This window comes from Microcebus murinus, chromosome 3 (genome assembly GCF_040939455.1).
Source record: "Microcebus murinus isolate Inina chromosome 3, M.murinus_Inina_mat1.0, whole genome shotgun sequence".
Lineage (NCBI taxonomy): Eukaryota > Metazoa > Chordata > Mammalia > Primates > Cheirogaleidae > Microcebus > Microcebus murinus.
In genome coordinates this window covers 45276796-45303530 of record NC_134106.1, presented here as the reverse complement: position 1 = coordinate 45303530, position 26735 = coordinate 45276796, and the positions used below count along the sequence as shown (strand labels likewise).

Here is a 26735-nt window from a genome sequence, read left to right as displayed (position 1 = left end):
TTTGTCATATAGTAATGGATTTAATCATATAATTTTCCTATATATGAGGTAATTGCACTAAGAAAACAAGAGTTTTAGTTTGAGATGTGAGAAGAGAAACAGTATAGGTAAGTTTAGAACATAATACCCTTTGGAAAGGAGTTAGGGATATGCTTGGGGAGATTTTCATCTTTGGTTTTACAATGCTTGGGCAAGAGGCTACTGAGAATATGGACACTGAGGAGTGGGGAATTGCCAAATAGGAAATTTGAACAGTTTATTTCAAAAGTTCTGTGTTAAGTCTGATATTGAAGTCAGGACAAAGGAGAATACTTCGTTCCTTTCCATCCACTCCTTTCCACATACACATAATATGCAACAGGGTTTAGAATTCAGACAACACTTTTATTTACATGCATTATAAATGAGTTTTCTGTGGCCTCTCCTTTGGGAGCCTTTCCGTTTATGGGACAATAGGTTCCCGTCTTGAGTAATCAGAATGTCATTTTGCAAGTTGGGACATATGTACCCTCTATTGGAAAATTGTACCTGAAAGAATTTTTCACTTTTTTTAAACAAAATGTTAAAGATTAGAAGGAAAACAAAATAAAACAAAGGTAGATTTTTGACAGATTTATGTCCTTCATTTATTTGACCCATTAAGTTGTAGTTCAATGTGGTATAGGACCAATAAACTATGCATATATAAATTTTTGTCAGCTGGAGAATAATAGAACTATATATGTGCAACAAGGACAATAATTTGTTTGTGTGTGGGGGGGCGGTTCTATTTAAAAAGTTACTGGGTTATTGCTGAGAATTAAATGACTTAATACATGAGCTTTCTTAGATGTGTCTTGTATATCTTATTCCCTCATAGGCTGGCTGTTATTTTTACCATGATAATAGTAAATAGCACTTATATAGTGCCTACTTTTTGTCAGGCACTCTCCTAAAGCTGTTTGCATATAGTAACTCACGATCCTTAAAATAAAGCCCTATGGCTTTACATTTTTAAAAACTTTGTCTCGTATCAATTTTTCAAATTTAAGCCTTTTTTCCCCTTAGCTTATCAAACTTAAAACAACTCTAGTTGAAGAACATTCTAAGAAAGAAATGGGCAAAAAGTTGATTTTTTTTTTCCCCACAAGCTAATTTTCCTTGTACATTTATAAATACAGTAAAAATGAATCAGCAATTGTTATGTAGGGTAGAAATGCTTATTGAACTTAAAGACTCCTGTTTGGAACTTTTAATCTGCCATGGATGCTATTTAGTATGTTGTTTGTTTTTTTTTTTTTTTTTTTGAGACAGAGTCTCGCTTTGTTGCCCAGGCTAGAGTGAGTGCCGTGGCGTCAGCCTAGCTCATAGCAACCTCAAACTCCTGGGCTCCAGTGATCCTTCTGCCTCAGCCTCCCGGGTAGCTGGGACTACAGGCATGCGCCACCATGCCCGGCTAATTTTTTTATATATATATCAGTTGGCCAATTAATTTCTTTCTATTTATAGTAGAGACGGGGTCTCGCTCTTGCTCAGGCTGGTTTTGAACTCCTGACCTTGAGCAATCCGCTCGACCCGGCCTCCCAAGAGCTAGGATTACAGGCGTGAGCCACAGCGCCCGGCCTATTTAGTATGTTTAATGTTTAGATGAGTGGGAGTTTGTGAAAAACATTCGAACCATTTTTTCTCTGCTCTCACACCAACACAGTCATCAACACAGAAGACTTTATGACCAAATGTAGAAGGTAGGGCTTCTCTCCACCGCCAAGTGAACAATCAGTTCTGTAGCAGACACCAACTGGGTGTCCTCCAATTCCAACACTACTTGGCAACAGGGTCAGATCCTGTAGGTTGAGTGTTCAGTCCCATAAGACCACCCCCTTCCCACCAGTAACAAGTTTGGGGGTCCCAGGACTCCTTCTTTGGGTTCAATTAATTTGATAGAGTGGCTCACAGAACTCAGGGAAACACTTACTTTCATTTACCAGTTTATTATAAAGGATATTATAAATGATATAGGTGAAGAGATGCATAGGATGAGGTGTGGGAGAACTTCCATGTGTTTAGATATCTGGAAGCTCTTTGAACTCTGTCCTTTGGGCCTTTTATGGAGATTTGATTGGTTGTCCATGATTGAAGCATGGACAACCCTGTTGAAATGTGATTGGACAAAAAGGGTGTGACCTAAACCCAGTAAGTCCTGTCTGTTCTGATTCGTCTTGGCCTCTCTGTGCAGCATTCCTTCCTGCAGGGTATTTCTCTGAAATGGGGGTTTTATGACCCACAATCAGATTAGAGTCCTGCCAAATGGGCAAGTAAGTGAAAGGGAGGGTAGGAGAAGGTCAGAGGGAGGTGCTCTGTTTACTGTAACAAGGGTTATGAGAATTAGGAGCCAGGAACTGTGGATGAAAACATGTATATGTATTAAAAATAATATCATAATGAGTATGTATTATTACATGTTCTTGCCACTCTCGTACCTTTTTTTTTTCATTGTTAGACCACATCAGATACCACAGAAGATGTGAGTAGTATAAATGACCAATACCTTTATTTCAAGAAACCTTTTTTCTCCTCTTAATGTAGTCATCTCTGACTTCAGAATAATGTTGGGGTGCTGTATTAGTACTCTATTCTAATGCTGTTTTTTCAGCCTTTAGTTTTAAGGGATTTGTTATTAGAAAATACTATCCTGGAAGTATTTTGTACTTACTAAATAGTTTGAGACTCCAAACTGTTGCACAAAGAGGCTAGACATTTCCAGGCCATGATATGACTTGGTAACAGGGTACTCAAATATCACATTATGCAAGGGTTCAGTGAATAAAGTTTAAAGTTAAATATTAACTCTTGAGCTGAAAATACTGGACTCTCTTTAAAAATTACTTTCCTTTATTTATGTTTAGAATTAGGTGAATAGGGAAAGAAATGAGTTATTGGTTTCAGGCCACTTCTCATATTAAGGATTTTGCAGAGTTTTGCAGTACATACAGTTTTTTACAGTAAGTTCCAGAAAATATCATCCCTATTTCATTGTCGCTGGCTATATGTCTTGAAATATTTTGGCCATATACATTTTTAAATATTTTAGCTGATTTGTCATTATTTATTGCCTTTTCTTAGGCATATATTAACATCAGGTAAACTGTGGAACATTAGTAAAGACATTGCACTGGAATGAATGCCAATTTTATAAAGTTGAAAAATTTTAGAAATGCTAAAACTAGAATTGTTTTTATATTAGTAAAATTTGTTCTTATGTAATTTTTGCAAGGCAAATGATATAATTAGCACATGAATATTTTCCCCAAGCTAAGAATCTATTAATAGTGTCTGTGATGCTATCTAATAAATATTTATTGAAAGATTGAGTTGGAGCAGGTGATGATTAAGTGTATATTTATAGGTCTCTGGTTTTCCATAATTATAAGAGAGGAAAAAGATTAAAAAGATTATATTGCTGAGATTGAAAACTTTTTTCTATTGAAGTAATATATCAAAAAACATTAATATTTTGACTGTGATTTTCTGCTCATACTCTGATAAGGGTGCAAAATACCAAAATACCTTAATCAAGTTAGGAGAAAGTTTATTCCCAAGCTTGAAATTTAAGTGATTATTGTTGTTTGGATCAGTCATTTTTATCTTACTGAGTAACCATTAATTTTAGAATTTTAAACTGAAAACCAACAGCATAATTCAACCATATGTTTTTCAAAAAAGAAAGAACAGAAAAACTGCATATGGCTTTAAGTTGTTTCAGATATATTAAGTGGTTGGTTTTGTTGTAAGAACAAACCCTCTTTTCCTTTCTTTTGGTAGCCTATCCCTCCCCCTGCAAATTCAGCTCCATTTGGTTCGAGCAACAAGCAAATGACTAGAACAATCAACAGATAGAAGGAAGGCATTAATGCCTGAGTATTAGTAGCCTAGTTACAGATTGCACTGCGTCAGACTGCTCCACACCCAGAAGACGTCAGGTGACTTCAGTCCTTGCTGCAGTTGTGCAGCAGAGGAGACTGCAGACTTCAGTTGAGGAAACGGATATTTCATGTCTCAGGGAGATTTTTGCAGTTACACCTTTTCTGTTGGTATGCATAATTGATAATTGCAGCTGGAGGGCGGATTGTGACAAGAGATGGACGGTCAGAAGAAAAATTGGAAGGATAAGGGTATATCTGCTTTTTAATCTTTTCTTAGTTTTTATATGTGAACAGTAATATTTTTCTATGAATAAGCTTTCCAATTTAGATATATTTTGGATCGAAAGTGAAACCCATGAAAGCTGTAAGGCAGCTAACAGATTAAAACAGCTGTGTTATGTATTTTTATATTTGGTTGTATACTAGAAAATGTCATGCTGTTCTGTTTCACTGGCATTTGGTTTAGCATTTTCAGTCCTATCGTTGTTGAGGTCCTTATTCTTTAATCATGTATATTGTAAACAATATAGATCTAACAGATTTCATTTATTTGTCACTTTGGTGTGATAAACCTTGTATTTCATAATGACATTTTCTGTGACTAAGAATTTATAAAAAGCTTACTTGGTGTAGTTGAAATTCTATCCAAAGGTTTGTAGGTAGCAAGATACTGCGTTTTGCAATAAGCCTCTTTTCTTCTTCGGAAATCTGACTTGAACCTTAAAATTATTATCAACTGCCTTTTGATTGGATTATATTTATGTATATCTTGAAATTGTTCAAATTATACACAGTATAATTACACAGTAGTTTTAAGTGCATGTCTATATTTAAGTCACTAACCTTTGTCCTTGTAATAACCAATCAGTAATTTTGATCCCTTTTCCTCCCCCTTGAAAGCCCAGATCCTTTCAAATCTCAGTGGATCATTGTGTAAGAATTTAAGCCTCTAAGTGGTAAAATGCTAACTGGAATGACTATTTTTAAAATGTTTTATTATGTAGATGTCTAAACGTGCCCTTTTTTTAAAAAAAAAAAAGAAGGTTGGTAGGCTATATATCTCAGTACTTAGAATAAATTGTCTTAAAAATTATTAGAGCTATTTTTAAGTAGCCTAAATAGACATTCCATATAAGCAATTTTTTCTGGCTACATTCAAGTCTTATAATTTTAAAAAAATGTTATTTCCTTCAAGAGCAGGGTTGGTGATAATGTTTCTAAAAGCAATATGTAGAACTAATAATTACAGTAACTTACAACATCCTTTTAAAAATTTGTCCAGTAAAGATGTGGGGAAAAGGTGAGTTTAAGATTGAGTTCGTATTGAGATGTAAGAAGGATTTTATAAGTTGCAGCTTTAAAAAGAGTAGAAAATAGTATAGCTTTGGATTTTCAATTTTATGGTTTCTTTACATGTGAACTTGACAAGGATTGCTATTTCTTCATCCTTCTAGCTATTAGTATTACAAAATGAAAGATGAATTGATATGCTGTAGCTTTTGCTAAGTAAAAATGATACTAGTGATAACAGCACAATAAATATAGGCTTTAAAAATAGATGAAAAATCGTATCAGGGCCCATTTTGCAACTATTAAGGCACTATCTGAGTAATTTAAATCATAGGCCATTTAATAACACCTTGAGATTCTTTATTTGTTGAAGTAATTTAGGGATATTTTGAGAGAGGAGAAATTAAGATCCAATGTGGTTCATATTTTACCAGAGATTCGTTTGATTATTTTTAGACACCAAATATAAAATCAGATTTACTCTTGAATGTCTCTGGGGAATCCTTAGTTGTATGTAAGTGGAATGGCCTAGTATTTTTTACTATTTGTCTTTGGCTGTTTTGGTCAGTAAGACTAACTTTACCTATTTCTCAGATTCAGTGGTTGAGTTAATGTTGTAGATTATACGGTAACATTTAAATTGGGAATCACTGAGAAGCTGCCGCTACTATGGAATGAGATTTCCATATTTAAAAAAATGTTACAATAGAGGAAGGAACATAATCTAATGTAAATTTTAAAAATATATTTAGGCCCATATAATTTTCTACTACATTCTTCCTTTTCAGTATTTTTTAAAAGGTGATTGGTTTTGTCTGTTTGTTTGCTGATTAACTTGTAATAAAGACATTTGATCTTTTAGGCTAAAGCCAATATTAGTAATTTGTATTTTTTTTTATATATTTTTCATATTTTCTGTTCCTCTGTAGGATACTTAATGGCAAATGAAGTTTATATAGTATTTGATTATTGGAGTTACATGAAAACTTTGATAAGATAATCTAAACATTTTGAAGAGCTTAAAACAGGAAGGAATATACAGGCTTGGGGGTTTGTGTGGGGTGAGAGAATGATGTAACCACTAAAAAGGTATAATTGAGAGTGAATAGAACTTGTCTGAATAGAACAGAATATATAGGACAATAGTTGAAAGATTAATAGGTGTGGTCAAAGAATATAGAAGATTTGGGGAGATATAGGTCAGGTTTCCTCAATGTTATCTGTAGATGAGAATCATCTAGTGCTTCTTAAAAATACAGAGTGCTGAGATCCTGACCTACCAAATCAGATTTTATAGGGCCTGGCAATCTGTATATTAAGCATCCTGCTGTAGTTCATGTTATAATTGAGCAAATTTGGGAAACATGGATTTAGGTTTTTAAATCTCAGTTTTGGTATATTTTGATTTGGCCAGAGTAAGAAACTTACCCTTTTTCAGCTTCATATGAATGATTTCTAGGGTTCCGGTTTTGAGGTTCTCTGGTTTTATGAAAAGATATCCTGGGCCAGATTGCAGAAGATGTTGGGTTTTGGATTTTATCATAAAAGAAATAAGAAGCCTGTGGAAGTTTTAAAGTAAGGAGTGATAAATTATAGCAGTTTTGAAAAACTAGGATATTGTATGAGATAAGTTGGAAAAGAACCTAGAGGCAGACCAGAGAGGATGACTGTACTTGTGCCTAGATTTAAAGGTAATAGGCTTGAATTTGGCCTGAAATAGGGATAAAAAGGAAGTGACAGATTTGAGAAACTCAAGGAAGGAATATTTGACATTTGGCATGATGAGGGTGAGGGAGGGAGTTGAGTGAAACATTGGCAACCATAGTGCTTTTATATGAGTAGGAACAAAGTTAAAGTAGATAGAAAAGATGCAAAGTTGGGTTTTCAACACTTTCAATTTGAAGTGATGATAGAATATCTCTGAGGCTTAGAGAAATGACAGGTTTAATGATAAAGAATTGGGAGTCAAATGCAAAGTAAGGAGATGAATATTGTTAGGAGGTTTGCATAGAAATAATTGAAGATTAAGATAGGAAAGCCTAAAACCTAAGTTAGGGGATATGTGGCACCAGGAAAGATGAGGAAGTTATAGTCAGCAGTAAAAGAAGCAGGATAGTGTAGTTTCACTGATATTAGGCTGGGAGAGAATTTTCAAGAAGGAATGGATGATTAAATGCCATAGAGAAGCTGGTTAATATGAAGATTGAGAAAAGAACATGGATCCTGTTAAATTTTAGGAGTAGGTACAACATGGCCTGTTATTGTTACCAATGCTTTTTAGATGTGGCAGTTCACGTGCCATCAGTGATCTTTGAGAGCAGTTTCTGTAGGATGGGGAGAGAAATGTTTCTACCATTAAAATTCAATTTAATTATACCTCAAGACAAACTGGCTTTGGACCATTTCTGAAGCATAACTTCCTCCAGAGGTTCTTGTAGGGCTTCCTGATATTTACTTGTGATAAGCCACTTTTAATTTCTTTGAAAGCTTAAGGTTGCTGAGTGTGTGAATACAGATGTATGTATATAATGACATGTCAGTAGAGAGGAGCAGGGATCTTGGTGCTTGAAATGCCTTACGTCTCCTTGGGAATGACAAAAAATGGCTGAGAAGGGAACTCTGGCATTAGCCAATTAATCAGACCTACTGACTGGAGGAAGGCTGCTGCTTTTAATTCTAAACTTAGCTGAAACCCAATATTTAGGCATTCATTAGATATTTCTTCTAGATCTTGGTTTAGTAGTGCTTCACGTACAGATGCGTGTGTTGTAGAAAACTTAGAAGCTAGAATAAAACTATCACTTAACACAAAATGGTTTGGGGGTATATTTTTAATAGGGTGTGTGGGTTAGTGGGTGTTATATGGTACCTTTTCTTCTGTAATCTTTTTCCTCCATTAAATGGGGAAGTATCTTTTTATTTTTTAAATACTGTACATCATTTTAATGGCCACAGTATTCTAAACCCATGTAGTTAAATCAAGTTATTCCTAAAGTTTTGTAAATAAAGGTTGAGTAACCCTAACCTGAAAATCTAAACCCCAGAATGTTCCCAAATTTGAAACTCTTTGACTACCCTACATGGTGTCATAGTGGAAAATCCTACACATAAGTACTGACCACAAATTTTGTTTTTTACAAAAAAAATCATTAAATAATGTTATACAAGGCTAGGTACAGTAGCTCAAGCCTATAATCCTAGCACTTTGGGAGGCTGAGGCAGGAAGATCACTTGAGGCCATGAGTTGGAAACCAGCCCGAGCAAGAGTGAGATACTGTCTCTGTAAAAAATTGAAAAATTAATTGGACATGGTGTTGTGCACCTGTAGTCCCAGCTACTCTAGAGGCTGAAGCAGGAGGATAACTTGAGCCTAAGAATTTGAAGTTGCGGTGAGCTATGATGGTGCCACTGCACTCTAGCCTAGGAGACAGAGTGAGACCCTGTGTCAAAGAAAAAACAAAAATTGTGCAAAATTACTTTCAGGCTATGTGTATAAGGTGTAGATGAAACAAATAAATAACTTTCATTTTTATACTTAGGTTCCATCCCCAAGATATCTCCCATTATGCATATACAAATTTTAAAATCCAAAAGAATCTGAAATTTGAAACACTTCTGGTTCCAAGGATTTCAGATAGGGAATAATCAACCTGTAAAAACAATGCTAAAATGAATATAATTGAATTTAAATCTTTGTTCTTATCCACGATTATTTCCAAATTGCTAGATTGTGGTAATAATCCAGTGATTTGGTGCATGTTACAAAACTGCTTTCTAGAAAGATTGTAGAAGTAATAATTTTGAATAATGCATTGGAGTGTCATGGAACTGTGGCTAATGCAATAGTATATAATGCATTTCTGATAGTTTTAACTCTAAGATAGCTATTTTGTCAGTATTAACTAGTTAAATTACTTGATAAGAACCAGGTTTGTATTAAGAAAGAGTAATGTGCACATGTTTTCTCCTATATGTGGTTTATAGTCTTGTGTGGTTGAGTAATGAGAGCAATGTTGGAAATAGCCTATTTTCTTTATTTACCCAAGTGTGTGTACTCCTAATTCTTTGCCAGGAATCCTAACTGGTCTTTCTACTAAATCTCATGTGTCACAGCCAAATTAAAATTAATCTTCCTAAAGTACAGCTCTAATCATGGCACTTAAGGGGTTTTACTTTACTTTTCAAATTAAGTTTATATAGTCTACCATGGACTTTTAAAAGGTATTCCATGGCCTAGTCCCAACCTTTATAATCTCATCTCCCATTACTCCCTTTCTCCAGCCATATTGAAGGACTCGTTCTGTAAACATGTCTTGTCTTTGCCTTTGCTCATGTTTTTCTCTTTATCTAGAATGCCCTTTCTTTCCATTTCATTTTGCCCAAGTAGTACTTATCAAAGGCCAAATTTTCTCTGATATATTCACTAATCCTCCCAGGTAGAGGTAATCCAGTGTTCCTCAGAACTTCCATCTCTTGGTTTTAGCTTTGTACAAACTCTATTAGAGTTATTTATACATCTATGTCTTGGCTCTATTTCCAGCCTGTAAATTTTTTGAAGGCAGAAAACAGTGGTAGCTTCATTAACTGGGTGTCCTCGTTGGCTCTCCCTAGCTTCTCAATAAAGGGAGAGGCTGAGAGCTTTAATGTTCACCCATATTTACTTCTGACTCTGATATACATATGTTTTTATAAGTTTTTTTAATGTGTTTTCAAGTGGGAGAAATTAGAAATGGAATTCCCTACCTTCCCCCCCTTTTCAAAGATCAAGTAAGTAATTTAAGGAACTTTTATAACTTCAGGATTTTTAGATTATACCGGCAGACTGGGCATTCTATTAGTCATTTATGACAACTTTCTCATTTTACTGATAAGGAAACCAAGAAAACTAAGGAGATTAAATTATTTGTCAGGACTACTCAGCTAGTGGCATGAGGCCTTTATTTAACAATTTTTATTTGTACTTGAACAACCAAAGATTGAAAAATGTAAAAGCTAAAATAACCCATGGTGTGATATTTATTTATGCATTGTCTAGCTGTGACATCTTATTGAACATGGTATATATTTCTTTTGTATAGTTCTCACTCTGTAATTATCAATCAATAAAAAAAAAAAAAGGCAGTAGTGTATCACACTAGTTATGAAAGAAGGTTACATCTGGTTAGTTGTTTAGTCGAGGTGGGAATTCCCTGGGCCAGGAGAATAATTTCTCCTCATCCTTAAGGATTGGATTACATGCTTGAATGCCAGAAGAATATTTAAGTAGTGAATAGAATTTTTAAGTCTATTCTCTGGGTGTCCCCTGGATTCCCCTTTTATATACAGTGGTCTCAGTATCCACAGTGGATTGGTTCCAACATCTACCCCACTTCCCAACCCCAGTCCCCACCATAGATACAGAGGGCCAGTCATATTCACTTGATCCCATCTCTGGCTAGAATCTGGGCCAAATGATGTTGTTAAATTTAGCCAGTGCTTTTCTTTGCATCCTTGGAGCAGTGTTGTGAGCCTGAATTTTCTATTGATTTCTCTGCTTTATCATGGATAAGGCTGACTTATATTACTGGGTATATGTGTATACATATATATTTTTTAAAGTCTTCATGACTTGCAGAGTTTTTCGATTCAACTACCACATACGCATTTGTGTGAGGTATGATGATAGACATTAAAATATTACTGTGTTGTCTTTCCTCGAATGCTATATCACCACTATCTTATTTATTCTAAACAGTATTTACTTAAGGAATTCAAAGCAACTTATGGACCAAAAATGATTAAATATTAATGATATCCCTGCAAATCTGTTGATAAGAGTTGAGCATTGAGATAGCTTTAGAAATTTTTACTCCCAGACTTAGTAAAATTCTACTTTTCCCTAGAATGTGAGGAATTATAACTGCTCTTTGTTGTATACACTCATTTATTTTTTCCATCTAAATAATCTAAAATAGTTTTGAATAGATTATTCTGACACATGATGTGAATACTGTACCTTATTATATATACTGTTATCCATTTATTTAGTGATCATTTATACTGTATGCACAATATGCATATAGGGTTATAGAAATAAAACTGGTTTACTTAATTAGTGAAGTTGATCCTGTTTTTTGAACTAGTAATTTGCTTTGAACCCACCCCTCCCCCCTCAGGGTATTAAGCTTTTCAGGTTTCTAGACTTATGGGACAGAATGTTTTCCATCTAGTTTTGATTAGTAGAAAAGAGGATTTTGAGCAGTGATTTCATATTTCTAAGGTTTGTTGCCTATTTGTTTTAATGCTGGATGCCAACAAAGTAAAATTTAAACAATACATTTGTTGGATAAATTTATTTTCTAATCTTAGGTTTCCATTTGGGTAGGTCTTGATCAATTCTAGTAATTTAAAATAAATAATTACAGGCTAATAAAAATGTATCAGAAATGTAGACTTGTCATAGGAAGAGTTCTTAATTTTATGTCTGTTACAACTAAAGATTGTTAAAGTTGAGGCAGGCAGGAAAAATCATTGACTTGAAATATGTATGTACAATATACTTAAAGGGAAGATATTTATTTCCCTTCTGTGAATGGAAAAATCATTATGGTCTAGAAAAATTGAAAGGTGGGAAGTTAGAATTATTTTCTGCTCTTTTTTTTGGTTTTGTTTTCTCCTAATAAAGCTGGAAGTAGATTGTGGGATTAAAAGAAGTATTGAAAACTACATGAACTAATGAAGTAAATTGGTGAATTTAATTAATTTGTAAATGAGGCATGTGTGGTGATTGCTGAACCTCTCTGTCTTAATTTGTATTATCCTTAGAAGGCAACAGCCATAGATGGTTTTTGCCTTCTACAACATATTGAACCATTTTCTACTTGAAGATACTTATAGGGAAAAAGATGACTTAATGAAATGAACCCAAATTTCTTAGTAAATAACAGGGGGAAAGATTTGATTGAGACTTTAATTTCTGCTTGATATTTGACTATGCTACAAATAAAAAAAAGACTTTATCTTGAAATATAAAACTAACAGTTATGATAATAAGTTTATTTTAGTTTATTCCCAACAAAATTTGGTTTTATAATCATGACTATGCATAAGTTCTTAGAATAAGTAGAGGGTGAATCAGCTTTTGGGGAATGTAATTTTTGCCACAAAATTGTATAGTAGTACAAAATGGCATCTTTCACTTTATGGTAATATTTCACAGTGAATCTCATGTAATGTTCCTTTACAAAAATGTTTAAGGGTTTTATTTACTTAACTAGGGGCTCCTCTTAATTTTTGAGGCCAGATACTCTGTTTTGAAGTGCCTGTTGGAGACTATCAATCTTCTTTAGCAGTTCTCCAAAATCACTTATAACATTAACCTATGAAAATTCTATATTATTAAGATTTGCAATTTTGCACTGGGGTTGATCTAGATTGTTTTATCTGACAAGATATTTTGGTGATGAGTGAGGCTGAATGGTAAAGTTAAACAGTAATGGATACTTTCGAGCTTAGATTAATTTTGAGGTTGATTGCTTTGTGGATGACTTCTGTATGTAAAGCATGCAGGCTGTCACTATCTTTAGCTATGGCAGATGACAGTTTGTGATTACCAAATGTGAGCAACTCTCCTTACTTTTCATTGGGCCAGAAGTTTTATTTTAAAGAAAAGATTATAGTGTACTGAGTTATGTTGAATTAAAGTTTAGTTCAATAAAGATGCTGTTGCTGTGTGCACTGTATAAAAAACACAATCGAAATAAAGAGTTTTTTACATTTTTATTTTGAAAACAAAAGTCGGCAAGGACTGCAGTGAATGAATCACTTTTTCTGAATTACAAGAGTTTGTTAAAATATCAGTGTTAATTTTAGGAATTCCTAAGCATTCCCTACAATTATAAGAGGAAAGGCACTGTTACTCTCAGATCTTTGAAAGGCTGTTTCACAAACATTTTATGTAAGAGCAAAGTTGAGGCCACAGTAGGGTTACCTTGCATGACTAACACTTTATTCTGTAATATAGGAGTCTGGAGGAACCATGAATAGGTAAGCTTTCTTTGTATAATAATACTTATATTTTAACAAACACGCATAATTTAGAAAAAAGTGATTAATACAAGCCCTTTGTCTTAATTTTACTTTCTCAAAAATAAAAAGCCACTAAACTCTTCACTCATAAACAGAGAACTAATAAAGTAATTATAGAGGAATCCAAAATTAACATTTTAGTGATCTGGTAGTTCTTATTTAAAGGTATCCTTTATTTTAATTTGAAAATTAATTAAAATGTTACTATTCCTTGGAATAATCTGGCCACTATTCAGACAGTGCTGCAAACATTAATGATGCAGGCAATCATTTCATCTTTCATAAAGATGAAAGGCATCCATTGGTCTTTCAAGGTCTAGTAAGGGCAGACAAGCCTGTTTAACAATGTTTGTTGTTTTATAAATTATCCGAAAGTGTTCTTATTTGTTAATTAATAAATGTAGACATCTGAAAAAAGTGCAAATAAAACGTTAAGTCCAAAGCATGGAAACATTTTTGAATAAATTAATTAGAATTAGTGTGTGACTTAAACTGTCATAAAATATGCATTCCTTCTAATCAGTCAAACAGTAATATTTATTTAAAGTTTAGTTGTTTTGAGGGAGGTAGTAGGTAGTAAGATAAACATTCCCTTTTGGAGTTTACAGTATAGCAGAGAAACATATTAAAGCTATCTTTAAATTAAATGTACACTTCATTGAGTTTTGGTATATTTATAAAATATATTGCAGCCATCACCATTATCTATTTCTAGAACATTTTCATCACTCCCTAAAAATCCCCATACCCATTAGCAGTCACTCCCTATCATTACTCTTTGTCCTAGGCCCTGGAAACCACTGATCTATTTTCTGTCTCTCTATAGAATTGCATATTCTAGACATTTTTACATGATTATACAATATATGGCCTTTTGTGACTGGTTTCTTTCCCTTAGCATATGTTTTTAAGGTTCTTTTATGTCATAACGTGTATCAATAAAGTAGTCCCGTCCAAGATCCCCAGTGGGTGCCTGAAACCAGTTAGTACCAAACCCTGTATATATATTGTTTATTCCCACATGTCTATGAAAAAGTTTAATTTGTAAATTAGGCACAGTAAAAGATTAACTGCATAAATAATAAAACAACATTTAAAACAATATATTATAATAAAGTTAGTTATGTGAATGTAGTCTCTCTCAAAATAATCTTATTGTACTGTACTCAACTATTTTTGAACTGTGGTTGACCACATGAAACTGAAACCATGGAAACAGAGACTGCAAATAGGGGAGGGAGGGGCTACTGTACTTCATTTCTTTTTATGGCTCAATTATATTCCATTATGGATATGCTGTATTTTGTTTATCATTTCTACTGGTAGACATTTGGATTCTCTCCTTTTTAGCTATCATGAATAATGTTGCTAAGAACATTTATGTACAAGTTTCTGTGTGGACATAGGTTTTCTTGTTTCTTGGATAGAAATTCCTAGGAATAGATTTTCTGGGTCATAAGGTAAGTCTGTGTTTAACTTTTGGAGGAACTGTTTTTCACAGTGGCTGAATTTTACATTCCTGCCAGCAACTTTCGAGGATTCCCAGTCTTTGCCACTTGTCAACACTTGTTATTGTCCATCTTTTTTATTATAGCCATCCTAGTGTGTGAGTGGTATCTTACTGTGGTTTTAGTTTGCGTTTCCATAATGACTAAATGATGTTGAACATCTTTTCATGTGTTTATTGGCCATTTGTATATCTTTGGAGAAATATCAGTTCAAATCCTTTGCTCATTTTTAATTGGGTTATTTATCTTTACTGTTGAGTTGTAAAGGTTTTTTATATATTCTAAATACAAGTCCCTTATCAGATATTTGATTTGCAAATTTTCTCCCATTCTTTTTACTTTCTTGAATGGTATCTTTTGAAGCAGTAAAGTTCTTAAATTTTAATGTGGTCCAGTTTATCTGCTTTTCTTTTGTTGTTTGTGCTTTTGGTGTCATAGCGAAGAAACTATTGCCTAATCTAAAGTTGTGAAGATTGACACCTATTTTTCCTAGAAGAGTTTTATAGTTTAAGCTCTTACCTTTAACTCTTTGACCCATTTTGAGTTAATTTTTTTTATATGGCATGAGTAGAGAGGCCCAGCTTTATTCTTTTGCACTTGGGTATCCAGTTGTCCTTGTACCATGTGTTGAAAAGACTCTTCTTCCCCATGGGATTATCTTGGCGCCCTTGTCAAAATCAGTTGACAATAAATACAAGGTTTTTTTCTGGATTGTCAGTTTTATTCTACTGATATATCTGTCCTTGCGCAACTACTTCACTGTCTCGATGACTGTATTTTTGTAGGAAGCTTTGAAATAGGGAAGTGTGAGTCTTCCAACTTTGTTCTTTTTCAAGGTGGTTTTGGCTATTTTTGGATCCCTTGTCTTTGTATATGAATTTTACAATTGGCTCAATAATTCTTGCTAAAAGACAGCTAGGATTTTGATACGGCTTGGGCTTGCACTGCAGGTCAATTTGAGGAGTTTTGCCATCTTAACAATGTCTTCCAGTCCATGAACACGGGATGTCTTTCCATTTATTTAAGTTGTCTTTAATTTCTTTTAACAGTGTTCTAGTTTACAGTTTGTATATCTTGTACTTCTTATATCTTTGTTTCTAAGTATTCTTTTTTATGTTTTGTAAATGGAATTATTTTCTTAATTCATTTTCAGTTTGTTCATTGCTAGTGTATAGAAATACATTTCATTTTTATATATTGATCTTGTATTCTGCAACCTTGCTAACTTGTTTATTAATAAACAAGTGTTGTTAGTTCTAGTAGCTTTTTTGTGGATTCCTTAGGATTTTCTATATACAGCAGGTGTTTGAATAACATTGTTTCATTGAGTGTTGTTTAGGTATAATGATGAGAAAAAAAATCGATTCCCAGTTGGGGCCACTGTCTTTTGTGGAGTTTGCATGTTCTCCCCATGTCTGTGTGGGTCTTCACTGGATACTCTGGTTTCTTCTCACATCCCAAAAATGTTAGGTTCAATGGCTTGTGTCAGTGTCCCAGTATAAGTGTGTGTGCCGTGTATGTGTGAGCATGCCCTTTGATGGAATGAATGGCATCCTATCCAGGATTGGTTCTTGCCTTGTGCCCTGAGCTGCCTGAATAGGCTTAGGCTGCCATGAACCTGAAAGGTAATAAGCAGGATGGAAAATAATGAATGAACGAATGAATTAATACAAATTATTGTAAAATAAAAATTCTTAAAGTATATGATAATCATACAAATGCATGACAATAAACCATGTACTACAAAAGCGTTCTGCAAGCTGCCATATTTGTTACTGCTTGTTTTTGAACTGTGTGGTGATAGGAGGTGCTCCTTAGAATTTTTGCTTTGCAAATGTTTATTCTTTGATTTAACCATTACTACCACTATGACTGCCCTCACTGATTCATCAAAAATGGGTGAATGATTATTTTGTTTTTATTAATTTTTCTAAAATGTATGTATAGCTCACATTTATTTCACTGTTTAAGAGCAGGGAAGTGTTTGGTGTCTTTAGAAGTTGGGTGATGTTTTTGTGACCAGAAATATGCCATAGGAACTTAACTCTTGTTTATATCAATCAGCCTATGGTAAAATTGGTTTCATTATATATTGTTTTATTTAAAGTTACAGTTTCCAAGAACCTATGCACAATGTTAAGTGAGGACTTAGTGTATAAGATCATGTTATCTGCAAATAGTTTAATTCTTCCTTTTCAACCTGGATGCCCTGTATTTCTTTTTCTTGTGTCATTATCTCCAGGATAATGTTGGATCAGAAGTGTCAAGAGTGAATATACTTATCTTGTTGCTGGTCTTAGGGGGAAAGATTTCAGTCTTTTGTCATTAAGTATGATGTTAGCTACAGATTTTTGGAGATGTCCTTTATCAGGTAGAGGATGTTCCCTGCTGTTTCTACTTTGTCAAGTGTTTTATCATGAAATGGTATTAGATTTTGTTAGAGGTTTTTTCTGTGTCTATTGTGATGATCATGTAGTTTTTGTCCTTATTCTATTAAGATGGTGTACTATGTTGGTTAATTTTCATACGTTGAACCAATCTTGCATTCCTGGGATAAATCCCGCTTGGCCATGGTGTATAATCCTTTTTATATGTTGCTGGATCCAGTTTGCTAGTATTTTGTTGAGGATTACTGCATCTGTATTAATAAGGAATATTGATCTGTAGTTTTCTTGTGATTGCCTGATTTTGGTAATTTGGATTGAAAAAAACATCTAAATTAACGAGATTATAATCTCTTGATGACCATTAGAAACAATAGTATTTGAATATAAGGGGTTTTATTAAAGTTTTATGACTCCTTCCCCCTATTGGGAATCAATGTTCTTGGTTGTAAAGTTATTCTGCCAAAACATTTTTTTTTACTACAATCTAAGGAATCTGCAAGAGACTAGAAATACTACTGGCAAATGTCAAGTAAGATAGCAACCTTGTTTGCTAGAAACTAATATTTTTCATTCTTACAGCTTCACTAACAATCTGTTAAACTCCTTTATAGAAAAAGATTGAAATCTTCCTATACTTTGGCATAGTGACTTCAGTAGCAGTATAGATTGCCTCTCAGACTTTTCTATTCCAAGACATACTCATTTTGCCTTATGTGTGACTATCAATGCCTACTTGCCTTACCTTCTTTGGCTGTGGCTATTCTTCCCCCTTTTTCCCCTCCAGTGCCCTTTGAGTCTCATGGCTCCACCACAGCATCCCTAGGGCTTGTTTCAACATGTCTGTTGTGGTATCTGCTTTGAGCTACTCTCACGTACCTTTTTACATATTTCCATGCAATATGTGTGGGCTTGCATATGTAACTTTCAGAGCTTTTCCATTTATTTTATTTTTTATTTTTTGAGATAGAGTCTCATTCTTGCCTAGGCTGGAATGCTGTGACATCAGCCTAGCTCACAGCAACCTCAAACTCCTGGACTCAAGTGATCCTCCTGTCTTGGCCTTCCGAGTAGCTGGAACTACAAGTGCACACCACCAAGCCCAGCTACTTTTTCTATTTTTAGTAGAAACGTGGTCTCATTCTTGCTTTGGCTGGTCTCCAACTCCTGAGCTCAAGTGATCCTCCCACCTTGGCTTCCCAGAGTGCTAGGATTACAGGTGTGAGCCACCATGCCCAGCCTATCGTATTTATTAAAAAGACCTTATTCCTAGGAACCATTTGACAGGAGGAAAAGAAGTAGTAGGTTAGGGTTTACTGTGCTTTCATGTGGTTTATTTTAGGCTGTGATCACTGAGTACTGTTGAACCTTATACATGACTATTCCAGTATCATCAACTTTGAGGAAACTGACTTCTTTCAACCTAAAACATTAAAATTATCAGCTCTGATATATACTGTTAGAATTTTAAGTGTCAACTGGATCTAAATATTTATTAAGCTAGTAGACAGTGCATCCTTTTTCCAATAGGAAAGCCTACTGGGAAAAATGACATTCATAAGATTCTTTAGTGGTATTGAATAGAAACAGAACAGGGTAAATTTTTTCTGATTATAATTCAGATAATATTGGAGTAAAGCTCTTTTCTCCTTTTTGGGTCTAACTACAGGTAAAGTATTCACATTAAAATTTGTGTGTCTCGGCCGGGCGCGGTGGCTCACGCCTGTAATCCTAGCACTCTGGGAGGCCGAGGCGGGCGGATTGCTCGAGGTTGAGAGTTCGAAACCATCCTGAGCGAGACCCCGTCTCTACCAAAAATAGAAAGAAATTAATTGACCAACTAAAAATATATATACAAAAAATTAGCCGGGCATGGTGGCGCATTCCTGTAGTCCCAGCTACTTGGGAGGCTGAGGCAGGAGGATCGCTTGAGCCCAGGAGTTTGAGGTTGCTGTGAGCTAGGCTGACGCCACGGCACTCACTCTAGCCTGGGCAACAAAAGTGAGACTCTGTCTCAAAAAAAAAAAAAAAAAAAAAAAAAAATTTGTGTGTCTCTTATTAATTAACCTATATTGTTAATTTCACTTAGACTCTCTTTTTGATTCATTGCATGTGTAATAATTATCTGCCTACACTTCGCCTATTCATTATGCATGCAAATGTGTAACATTTTGAAGAATCTTATATAATCAGCCGAGCCTTCAATATAGCATCGTACAATGGAGAATAATGAGTTTTATCAATAGGAAGCCTGTGTTCAAATCCATGTTCTGCCAACTTAGTAATTATGTGACCTGAGTCCAGTGATGTAGGAGTTGGGTCTCACTTGTCTAAAAGCCTGCCTCTCATTTAGTTTTAATAGTTGAAAGAGGTAATGTTGTATAGGCTATAAACAGTATTTGGCATAATTTAAGTGCCCAGTAAATATTAACCTAGGGAATAAAAGGAGGTGTGGAGATTAGAGAATGTAGATCAGCAACCTAGAAAACCTTTCTAAAACATCTGTCAAGCTTAAGTGTGGAGCTTTTCAAACTTTTTAAGCCTCTCTCATACAGTTGCCATAATTAATGATAGAGTTTAAAACTGCTTGAAAAATTGAGGGGATTTGAATTTATTGTTTTTCTAAAGTTTGAAGGTTCAATTCAAAAGAGTGGTATGAATAAAAATATTTAAGCCTCTTCTTCCCCAAAACATCTAGATTTAAAAAGGAAGGAAATATTTTACAATTATATTTGGCATAGCAGTAGTGAAACCTCATCCAATGATAGGGAATTTGAATGCAGGACTGATGTGTATCTTGGTACTAACTATGGGTCATGTTAGCTTCTGAAAGGAAAAAACAAATTAGGTGACTAATGCCTTTTATTGATGATGAAACTGAATTCCAAAGAAGTTGGAGTCTCATCCAAAGTTAAACACTTGCAGAGCTAATACATACTTGGATGTAGGTCTCCTGAATTCCAGTCCTGATATTTTCTTCTACCATGTTCATTTATATAGAAATTACAAACTGATTATAATTCTTATCTAATCGTAAAACCTGTTTGGACAATAGCTCTATTACATTAGGTATTTGATTAGGTATTAATTTATGTTGTGTAGTACATACCTCTCAAGTGTAAAGTCACTGATTTCATATTCAGGTTTTGTTGAGTAGTTTTTGATGCTGGTAATGGATAATGAATACATCTGCATTTATTTTAACTTATCACCAATAGTGATTTTGATTGAAGTTAAATGTTTTTGAACACTTTGAGATTCAGATACTTTTTTTATAAAAGAGCATTTTTCATATAAAAAATAGATTTAAGGTATACCTTACCTACTAATTCTTTTAAGCTATTAACTTTTTTTTTTTTTTTGAGACAGAATCTCACTCTGTTGCCATGACTAGAGTGCCGTAGCGTCAGCCTAGCTCACAGCAACCTCAAACTCCTGGGCTCAGGCAATCCTCCTGCCTCAGCCTCCCAGGTAGCTGGGACTACAGGCATGCACCACCATGCCCAGCGAATTTTTTCTATATGTTTTTAGTTGGCCAATTAATTTCTTTCCATTTTTAGTAGAGACAGGGTCTCACTCTTGGTCAGGCTGGTTTTGAACTCCTGACCTTGAGCGATCCACCCTCCTCGGCCTCCCAGAGTACTAGGATCACAGGCCTAAGCTATTAACTTTTATTTACCCTATAATACTTAGAAAACTTAGATAAGCTTTGAGATCCCTTTTCATGTGGTTTATAAAGTAACATTTTTACAATGCAACATAGCAATATAGTTTATTAACTTAATCATTGTTGAAATTTTCTTCTTTATATATTTACCATATAAATACTTGAATAAGAAAGGTGATAGTAATTGTGGTATTAGTAATAATAACAAATAACAGCCCTGGCATTTATGAAGAAATGCCTACATGCTAATTACTAAATTTGGTGCTTTATATTATTAATTTATCTTGTAATGAAAAATCTTATTATTCAATGACATCTCAATGAGATCATTCCTACTTTTTTTTTTTTTTTGAGACAGAGTCTCGCTTTGTTGTCCAGGCTAGAGTGAGTGCCGTGGCGTCAGCCTAGCTCACAGCAACCTCAAACTCCTGGGCTCGAGTGATCCTTCTGCCTCAGCCTCCCGAGTAGCTGGGACTACAGGCATGCGCCACTATGCCCGGCTAATTTTTTATATATATATATATATATATATCAGTTGGCCAATTAATTTCTTTCTATTTATAGTAGAGACGGGGTCTCGCTCTTGCTCAGGCTGGTATTCCTACTTTTTTAAATTGACAAATCATAGTTGTATATACTTATGGGGTACAATGTGATGTTTTGCTGCACATATACAATGTGTCATGATTAAATCAAGCTAATCAACATGTCCACCTCAACTACCTATCATTTTTTATGAAGAGACTTGAAATTTACTCTTAGTTTTTTTGAAATATATAATGTATTATTATTGACTATAGTCAACCTGGGGTATAATAAATCTCAAAACCTTTTCTTTTCCTCCTGTCTATCTCAGACTTTGTACCCTTTGATTATTGCTATTTCTCTATATATGTTATAGATGAAGAAATTGAAGCCAGGGCCTAAATTCATAATTTGTCTATTTAAAACTATTATTGGACGTAGCTGGCACCTCACAGGAAAGATTACCTTTTCACAGGCTATTTTTATCATCGCTTCCCCTACCCTCTTAATGACATTAGTTATTCGAACCATTGGTAGCAGAAAGAGACTTTTAATTAAGCTTGACCTTTAGGTTTTCTACAATGTATTCTTCAAGACCCAAGTCAGTTTCCATTTACAGTACTTCATAAAATCTTTTAAAATTTCTAACCATTTTTCCCTTTCCTAAGTTCTCATGACAGTGCAATATTTATTTTATACCTTCATTGACTTATTTTTACATGTCTTATTATCTTTCCTAGAATTGCTGTATTTTAGAGTTGGACAGGGCCTTAAAGAAAAATCTGTTTCTGCATTTTCAGGTTTTATAACTTTACTAGATTGAGTTTCTTGAACAGTATCAGCTCAGTGTTTATTGATTGTCAGAAAACTATTAGCATTGCTCTTATCTCTTTATTTAATATGACATTACTCATAATGTCATTTTGACAACATAGATATACTGTTTCAAGTTCTGGTCAGTCCTCGTGCTAGTGTGATACATAGTACAATAGAAACTAGTTAAATAGAACTGAATTGATTTAGGTATTTTAGGCAAGGATATAGCAAACAGGTTGGGGAAGACTTGAATAAATAGTTGAAATCAGAGTTTGTAAACAAAGCTAAATTATAGCTAGGATGTTAAATTAATAACATTCAAACCAAATCATGTTTAGGAGAATGGAATAAGTATTTCTTGAATCACTGCTATGTGCTAGACAAGGTGATGGGCATTTAAACTATCTCAGTCAGTACTTGATGGTATTTACTAACAGAAATTAAGGGCTTTACAATAATATTTAACAGTTTACATTTCATGTATGTAGCTTTCCCCCATAGAATTTTCCCTCACAATAAAGGAAAGTCATATATATATATATATATATACCATAGGGGACCTGGAGATCAAAACCAAAGCACCCTCTAAGAATGTGATTTTTCTTTGATGTCAACTCCTTTACATTGAAAATTAAGAAGTATTTAAAATTTGTCTTATGTCAAACTACAGCTCGCAGGCCAAAAAAAATAAAATAAAATTTGTCTTATGAAGACTATATCAATATTACTATGAAATTCTTTCCCTTCCAATTGTTCACAATCCAGAGCGGGACGAATTCAAGAGCCCTTTGGCACACATCAGAGTGCTGCATGGGTTGAGCATAACCTGATCTTGAGACCATAGGCCTATGGTTATTTGATCCCCACGGTGGCCTTATGACCATAGGCCAAGAACACTTGCTAAGTTGGGTTTTGTTTGACTCCTTACTATTAATAAGTGTTACGTAACCGTATAACATTTAGTTTTTCTTTTTTCTTTGACCTCTAAGTTTTTATGGCATTATATTTATCTACTCTTAGAAGGAAGTAGCTTTTCAGGTAATATGAAGGATATTTCCTCTGTCTTTTGCTTTGTATTTCATTTTAGTGAGTGTGTGTTAATATTTTTATATTATTTAAATATATTTATTATTTGAATATATATCATGCATTGTATAAAGATGAAAACCTTCTGCATGATTTTAAGTAACCTCTTATTTTGGGTTAGAAGTCTGTCAAGCTAGAGACATGTAATCATTGTGGATAGCCAGAATAATTTGATCATGTAGGAAATAGGTTTGAATGAAAAACATTTTATGGTAAAATATAAAAATAGATGCAGGTATTATACTAATGCACAATTTAAAATGGGTTTAATATGTAGTTTATAAAGTTTCTTTAACATTTTAGGTTTGGTTTTTACTTAGTAGCCTTTTAATTTTGTAGATGGGGCAAATCCAAATATGTCAAGTCCAAACGGATAGAATAATGTTCTAATTTAAGATTTCTTCTTTTTCAATTTTTAGTTGTTGACCTCCTCTACTGGAGAGATATTAAGAAGACTGGAGTGGTGTTTGGTGCCAGCTTATTCCTCCTGCTTTCATTGACAGTATTCAGCATTGTGAGTGTAACGGCCTACATTGCCTTGGCCCTGCTCTCTGTGACTATCAGCTTTAGGATATATAAGGGTGTGATCCAAGCTATCCAGAAATCAGATGAAGGCCACCCATTCAGGTGAGATGTCTGGAAAACAAGGCGCACAGTGGCAACAATGTAAACAGGATTAGTATTGAGACTTCATTTTATTATCTGTAGAGTAACAGGCATACATTTTTTTTTCCTACTTAAAGATAATTATATAGTATATATTTGCTAAAAGCTATACCAAAAACATCTGCTTTTGAGATTTCCTGGAATTCATTTTAAAGACTTACGATGGAAAAGACTGTTTATTACATATCATTAGCCTAACTCTATTACTTGTTTGGAATATTTATTTATTAGAAGTAGGTACTGGTTATCTACTTTAATGGGAGTTGTATTTTTTTAACGTGATTAAGATTGTGAGGGTTATATTTTTTTATTGCCTACTTTTTATGCTGTGTGGTAGCATGTGCCTGATATTTCATATCTTTCTTTCCAGTAGTATGCTTATGTTTTTCTCTTATGCTTTTCCTTCATGGCTGTGTCTTTTCTTTCTTTCTCTATGCATTACTTTTTTAATATTACTTGGAGAGCTTTATATCAGCATCTTTTTATCTCTGAACTATCATTTTTTACTCTTATTTTGACAGATATACTCTAGCATTACATACCTAATTACTATTGAGGTATACCTCATACTTGGCATGTTTTTCCCCCACTCATTTTTATTGAGATACAATTTACATACTATAAAATTCATTGGTTTTTAGTATGCTCACAGAGTTATGTAAATATCACCATTTTCATCACACCAGAAACAGACTTCATACTTAACAGTTACTCCCCACCAAGCCCCTGACAACTACTAACTCACCGTGTTTTTAAATGAACTCTTTCCCCCAAACTTGTTAACTTCTGTCAGTAACACCACAGTCATCCTTGTTTTCAGGCTTCTGTTTTGATGTTATGTTGGTTTTCATTTCACATAAAGTAAACCACTAAATTTTATTGTTTCCCACTTCTCCCTCAGTCTGGATAGGAGTCTGTAAACTATAGCTATGGCCAAGTCCAGTCTGCTGCCTGCTTTTGTAAATAAAGTTTTATTGGAACACAGCCGTGCTCATTCATTTAGCTGGTTTCATACTATAATAGCAGAGTTCACCTTGACAGAAACTATAGGGACTTCAAATCCTAAAATACTTATTATCTGGCCCTTTGCAGACAAGTTTACAGATCCCTGGTTGGATTCCACTTGTTACCAGATTGACTTCTGGTTACGTCAGATTACTTCAACTCTTAGAAACATTGTCAGATTAATTTTTCTAACGTACCACTTTTACCATATTTTGAAGCATAGAGGGTCTTTGTACACTATAGGATGAAGTCCACATATCTTTGTCTTGTCACTTAGTGACCCTATCTAGGGTTTGTGCCCATTTTCATGCTGTCTTGCATAGCTCCCCAGATGCCCTAATCATACTTGAACTTGGTACTGTGTTTGATTCAAGACCCAGCTCTGAAGAAGAATTCCTTAACACTGGCCCAAAATGATCTGGGAATTCCTTGTCTATTGTACTAACTGAGGCTTTGGAATGCTTTCTCATTGTTTTGTATATGGCATCCTTTTTCTTCAAATACATTGCAAGCATTTAAAAACTCTTTTGGGCAAGGCGTGTATCTGTTTGGGCATATGAGTATGTACCTGCCTAAAACATTATCCAATTGATATTAATGGGAAAACCTAACTTGATTTATAAAGTTTAAAAGAAGAGACCTCCTAAATTATTTTGCATATTGTAAAGACTGGTGTTTTGTTTTTCTCTAGCTTTCTCTAATCAATGAATTAAGATGTTTTGTGAGTTTGGAGGAGAGACCAACATTTATTGAATGGCTCCTATATTATCTGGCCTTTTATGTACATATTTAATTTTCATTATAACTCTATCAGATACACCATTTTACAGAGTGGGAAAACTTGGAATTCAGTGACTTCAAAATGCAGCTTCAAAATGGCAGGGGCACGTCATGTACAAATCATAAAGAAATATTTTTAAGTAGTTATATTGAAATACATAAAAATGTTGTCAAGCCAAAACCTTCTAAATTTGTACAGTATGGATTTTATACATCACTTGGTTTTAAAGAAGAGCTAGTTGGACAATTTTTCCTGGTTCCCTAAGTCACACTAGTGAATATAATATCATAGTTCATATCTAATACCTGTGGTCATTGGAAAAGAGTGATAAACAGTGCTGGCATTGCATTAGTATCTCATGAATGCCAGTTGAATTAATGTAATTATCCACCGGATGTCATTGATGGAAAATACTATCTTTGTGCCTTATGGTCAGGCATCTTGTCTTTAGCAAGAACCAGCAGCAGCAGTACAAAGAAGCAGAAAAACCATCCACAGTTATATCAGCCACTTTTCTGTATTCCTCAAAGCTGCATAAATAAATTATTGCTAGTTTAAAGGTTGATGTGAATCTTTGAGTATTTGTAACTTGATATTTATAACTTGTTTTTTTATTAATTATTAACAGTTGTCTAATGGTGTGTTAGACCATTCCTGGTCCTTAACAGTTTATACTCTAATAAGAAAAATATACAAATATATACATGTCTGTATGTCAGACATGGATCCGATAAATCCTTTAAGAATAATACAGAAGAAAAGCATTGTTAGATGTATGCAGAGTGAGAGATTACATTAGGGTCTTATGGAAGGAGAGTATCAGATGAGGCTTCGTGTATGGGTGTGATTTTGAGATGGGGCTAACTGGCTAGATAAGCTATAGCCAGAGGTCAGAGGAGAGCATTGTGGATTGGGGAAACAGCATAAAGAACAAAGGCATTAAAGTTTAAAAATGTTTAGTGAATAACTCATTTCTGACTGAATCTTAGAAAGTAGTGGGAAATAAGGTTGGAAAGATTTAGGTGAGGTCTCTGGTCG

At 34.2% G+C, this 26735-nt stretch overlaps 2 protein-coding genes across 4 annotated transcripts in view; one reads left to right on the top strand and one right to left on the bottom strand.

Moving 5' to 3' along the window:
* Positions 1-26735, bottom strand: part of RPS27A (ribosomal protein S27a) — a 488879-nt gene that overhangs the window by 204296 nt on the left and 257848 nt on the right. The gene's annotated exons all lie outside the window — the stretch shown is intronic.
* RTN4 (reticulon 4) overlaps positions 1-26735 on the top strand; it is an 80868-nt gene that overhangs the window by 42498 nt on the left and 11635 nt on the right. For 2 of the 3 annotated variants that reach the window (XM_012777819.2, XM_012777820.2), the window contains one exon: positions 23665-23872. In XM_012777819.2, coding sequence (XP_012633273.2) covers positions 23665-23872 — 208 coding nt within the window. Of the gene's footprint in view, positions 1-3853; positions 4152-23664; positions 23873-26735 lie in introns of those variants that run through there. The other variant, XM_012777821.2, reaches the window with a different exon arrangement.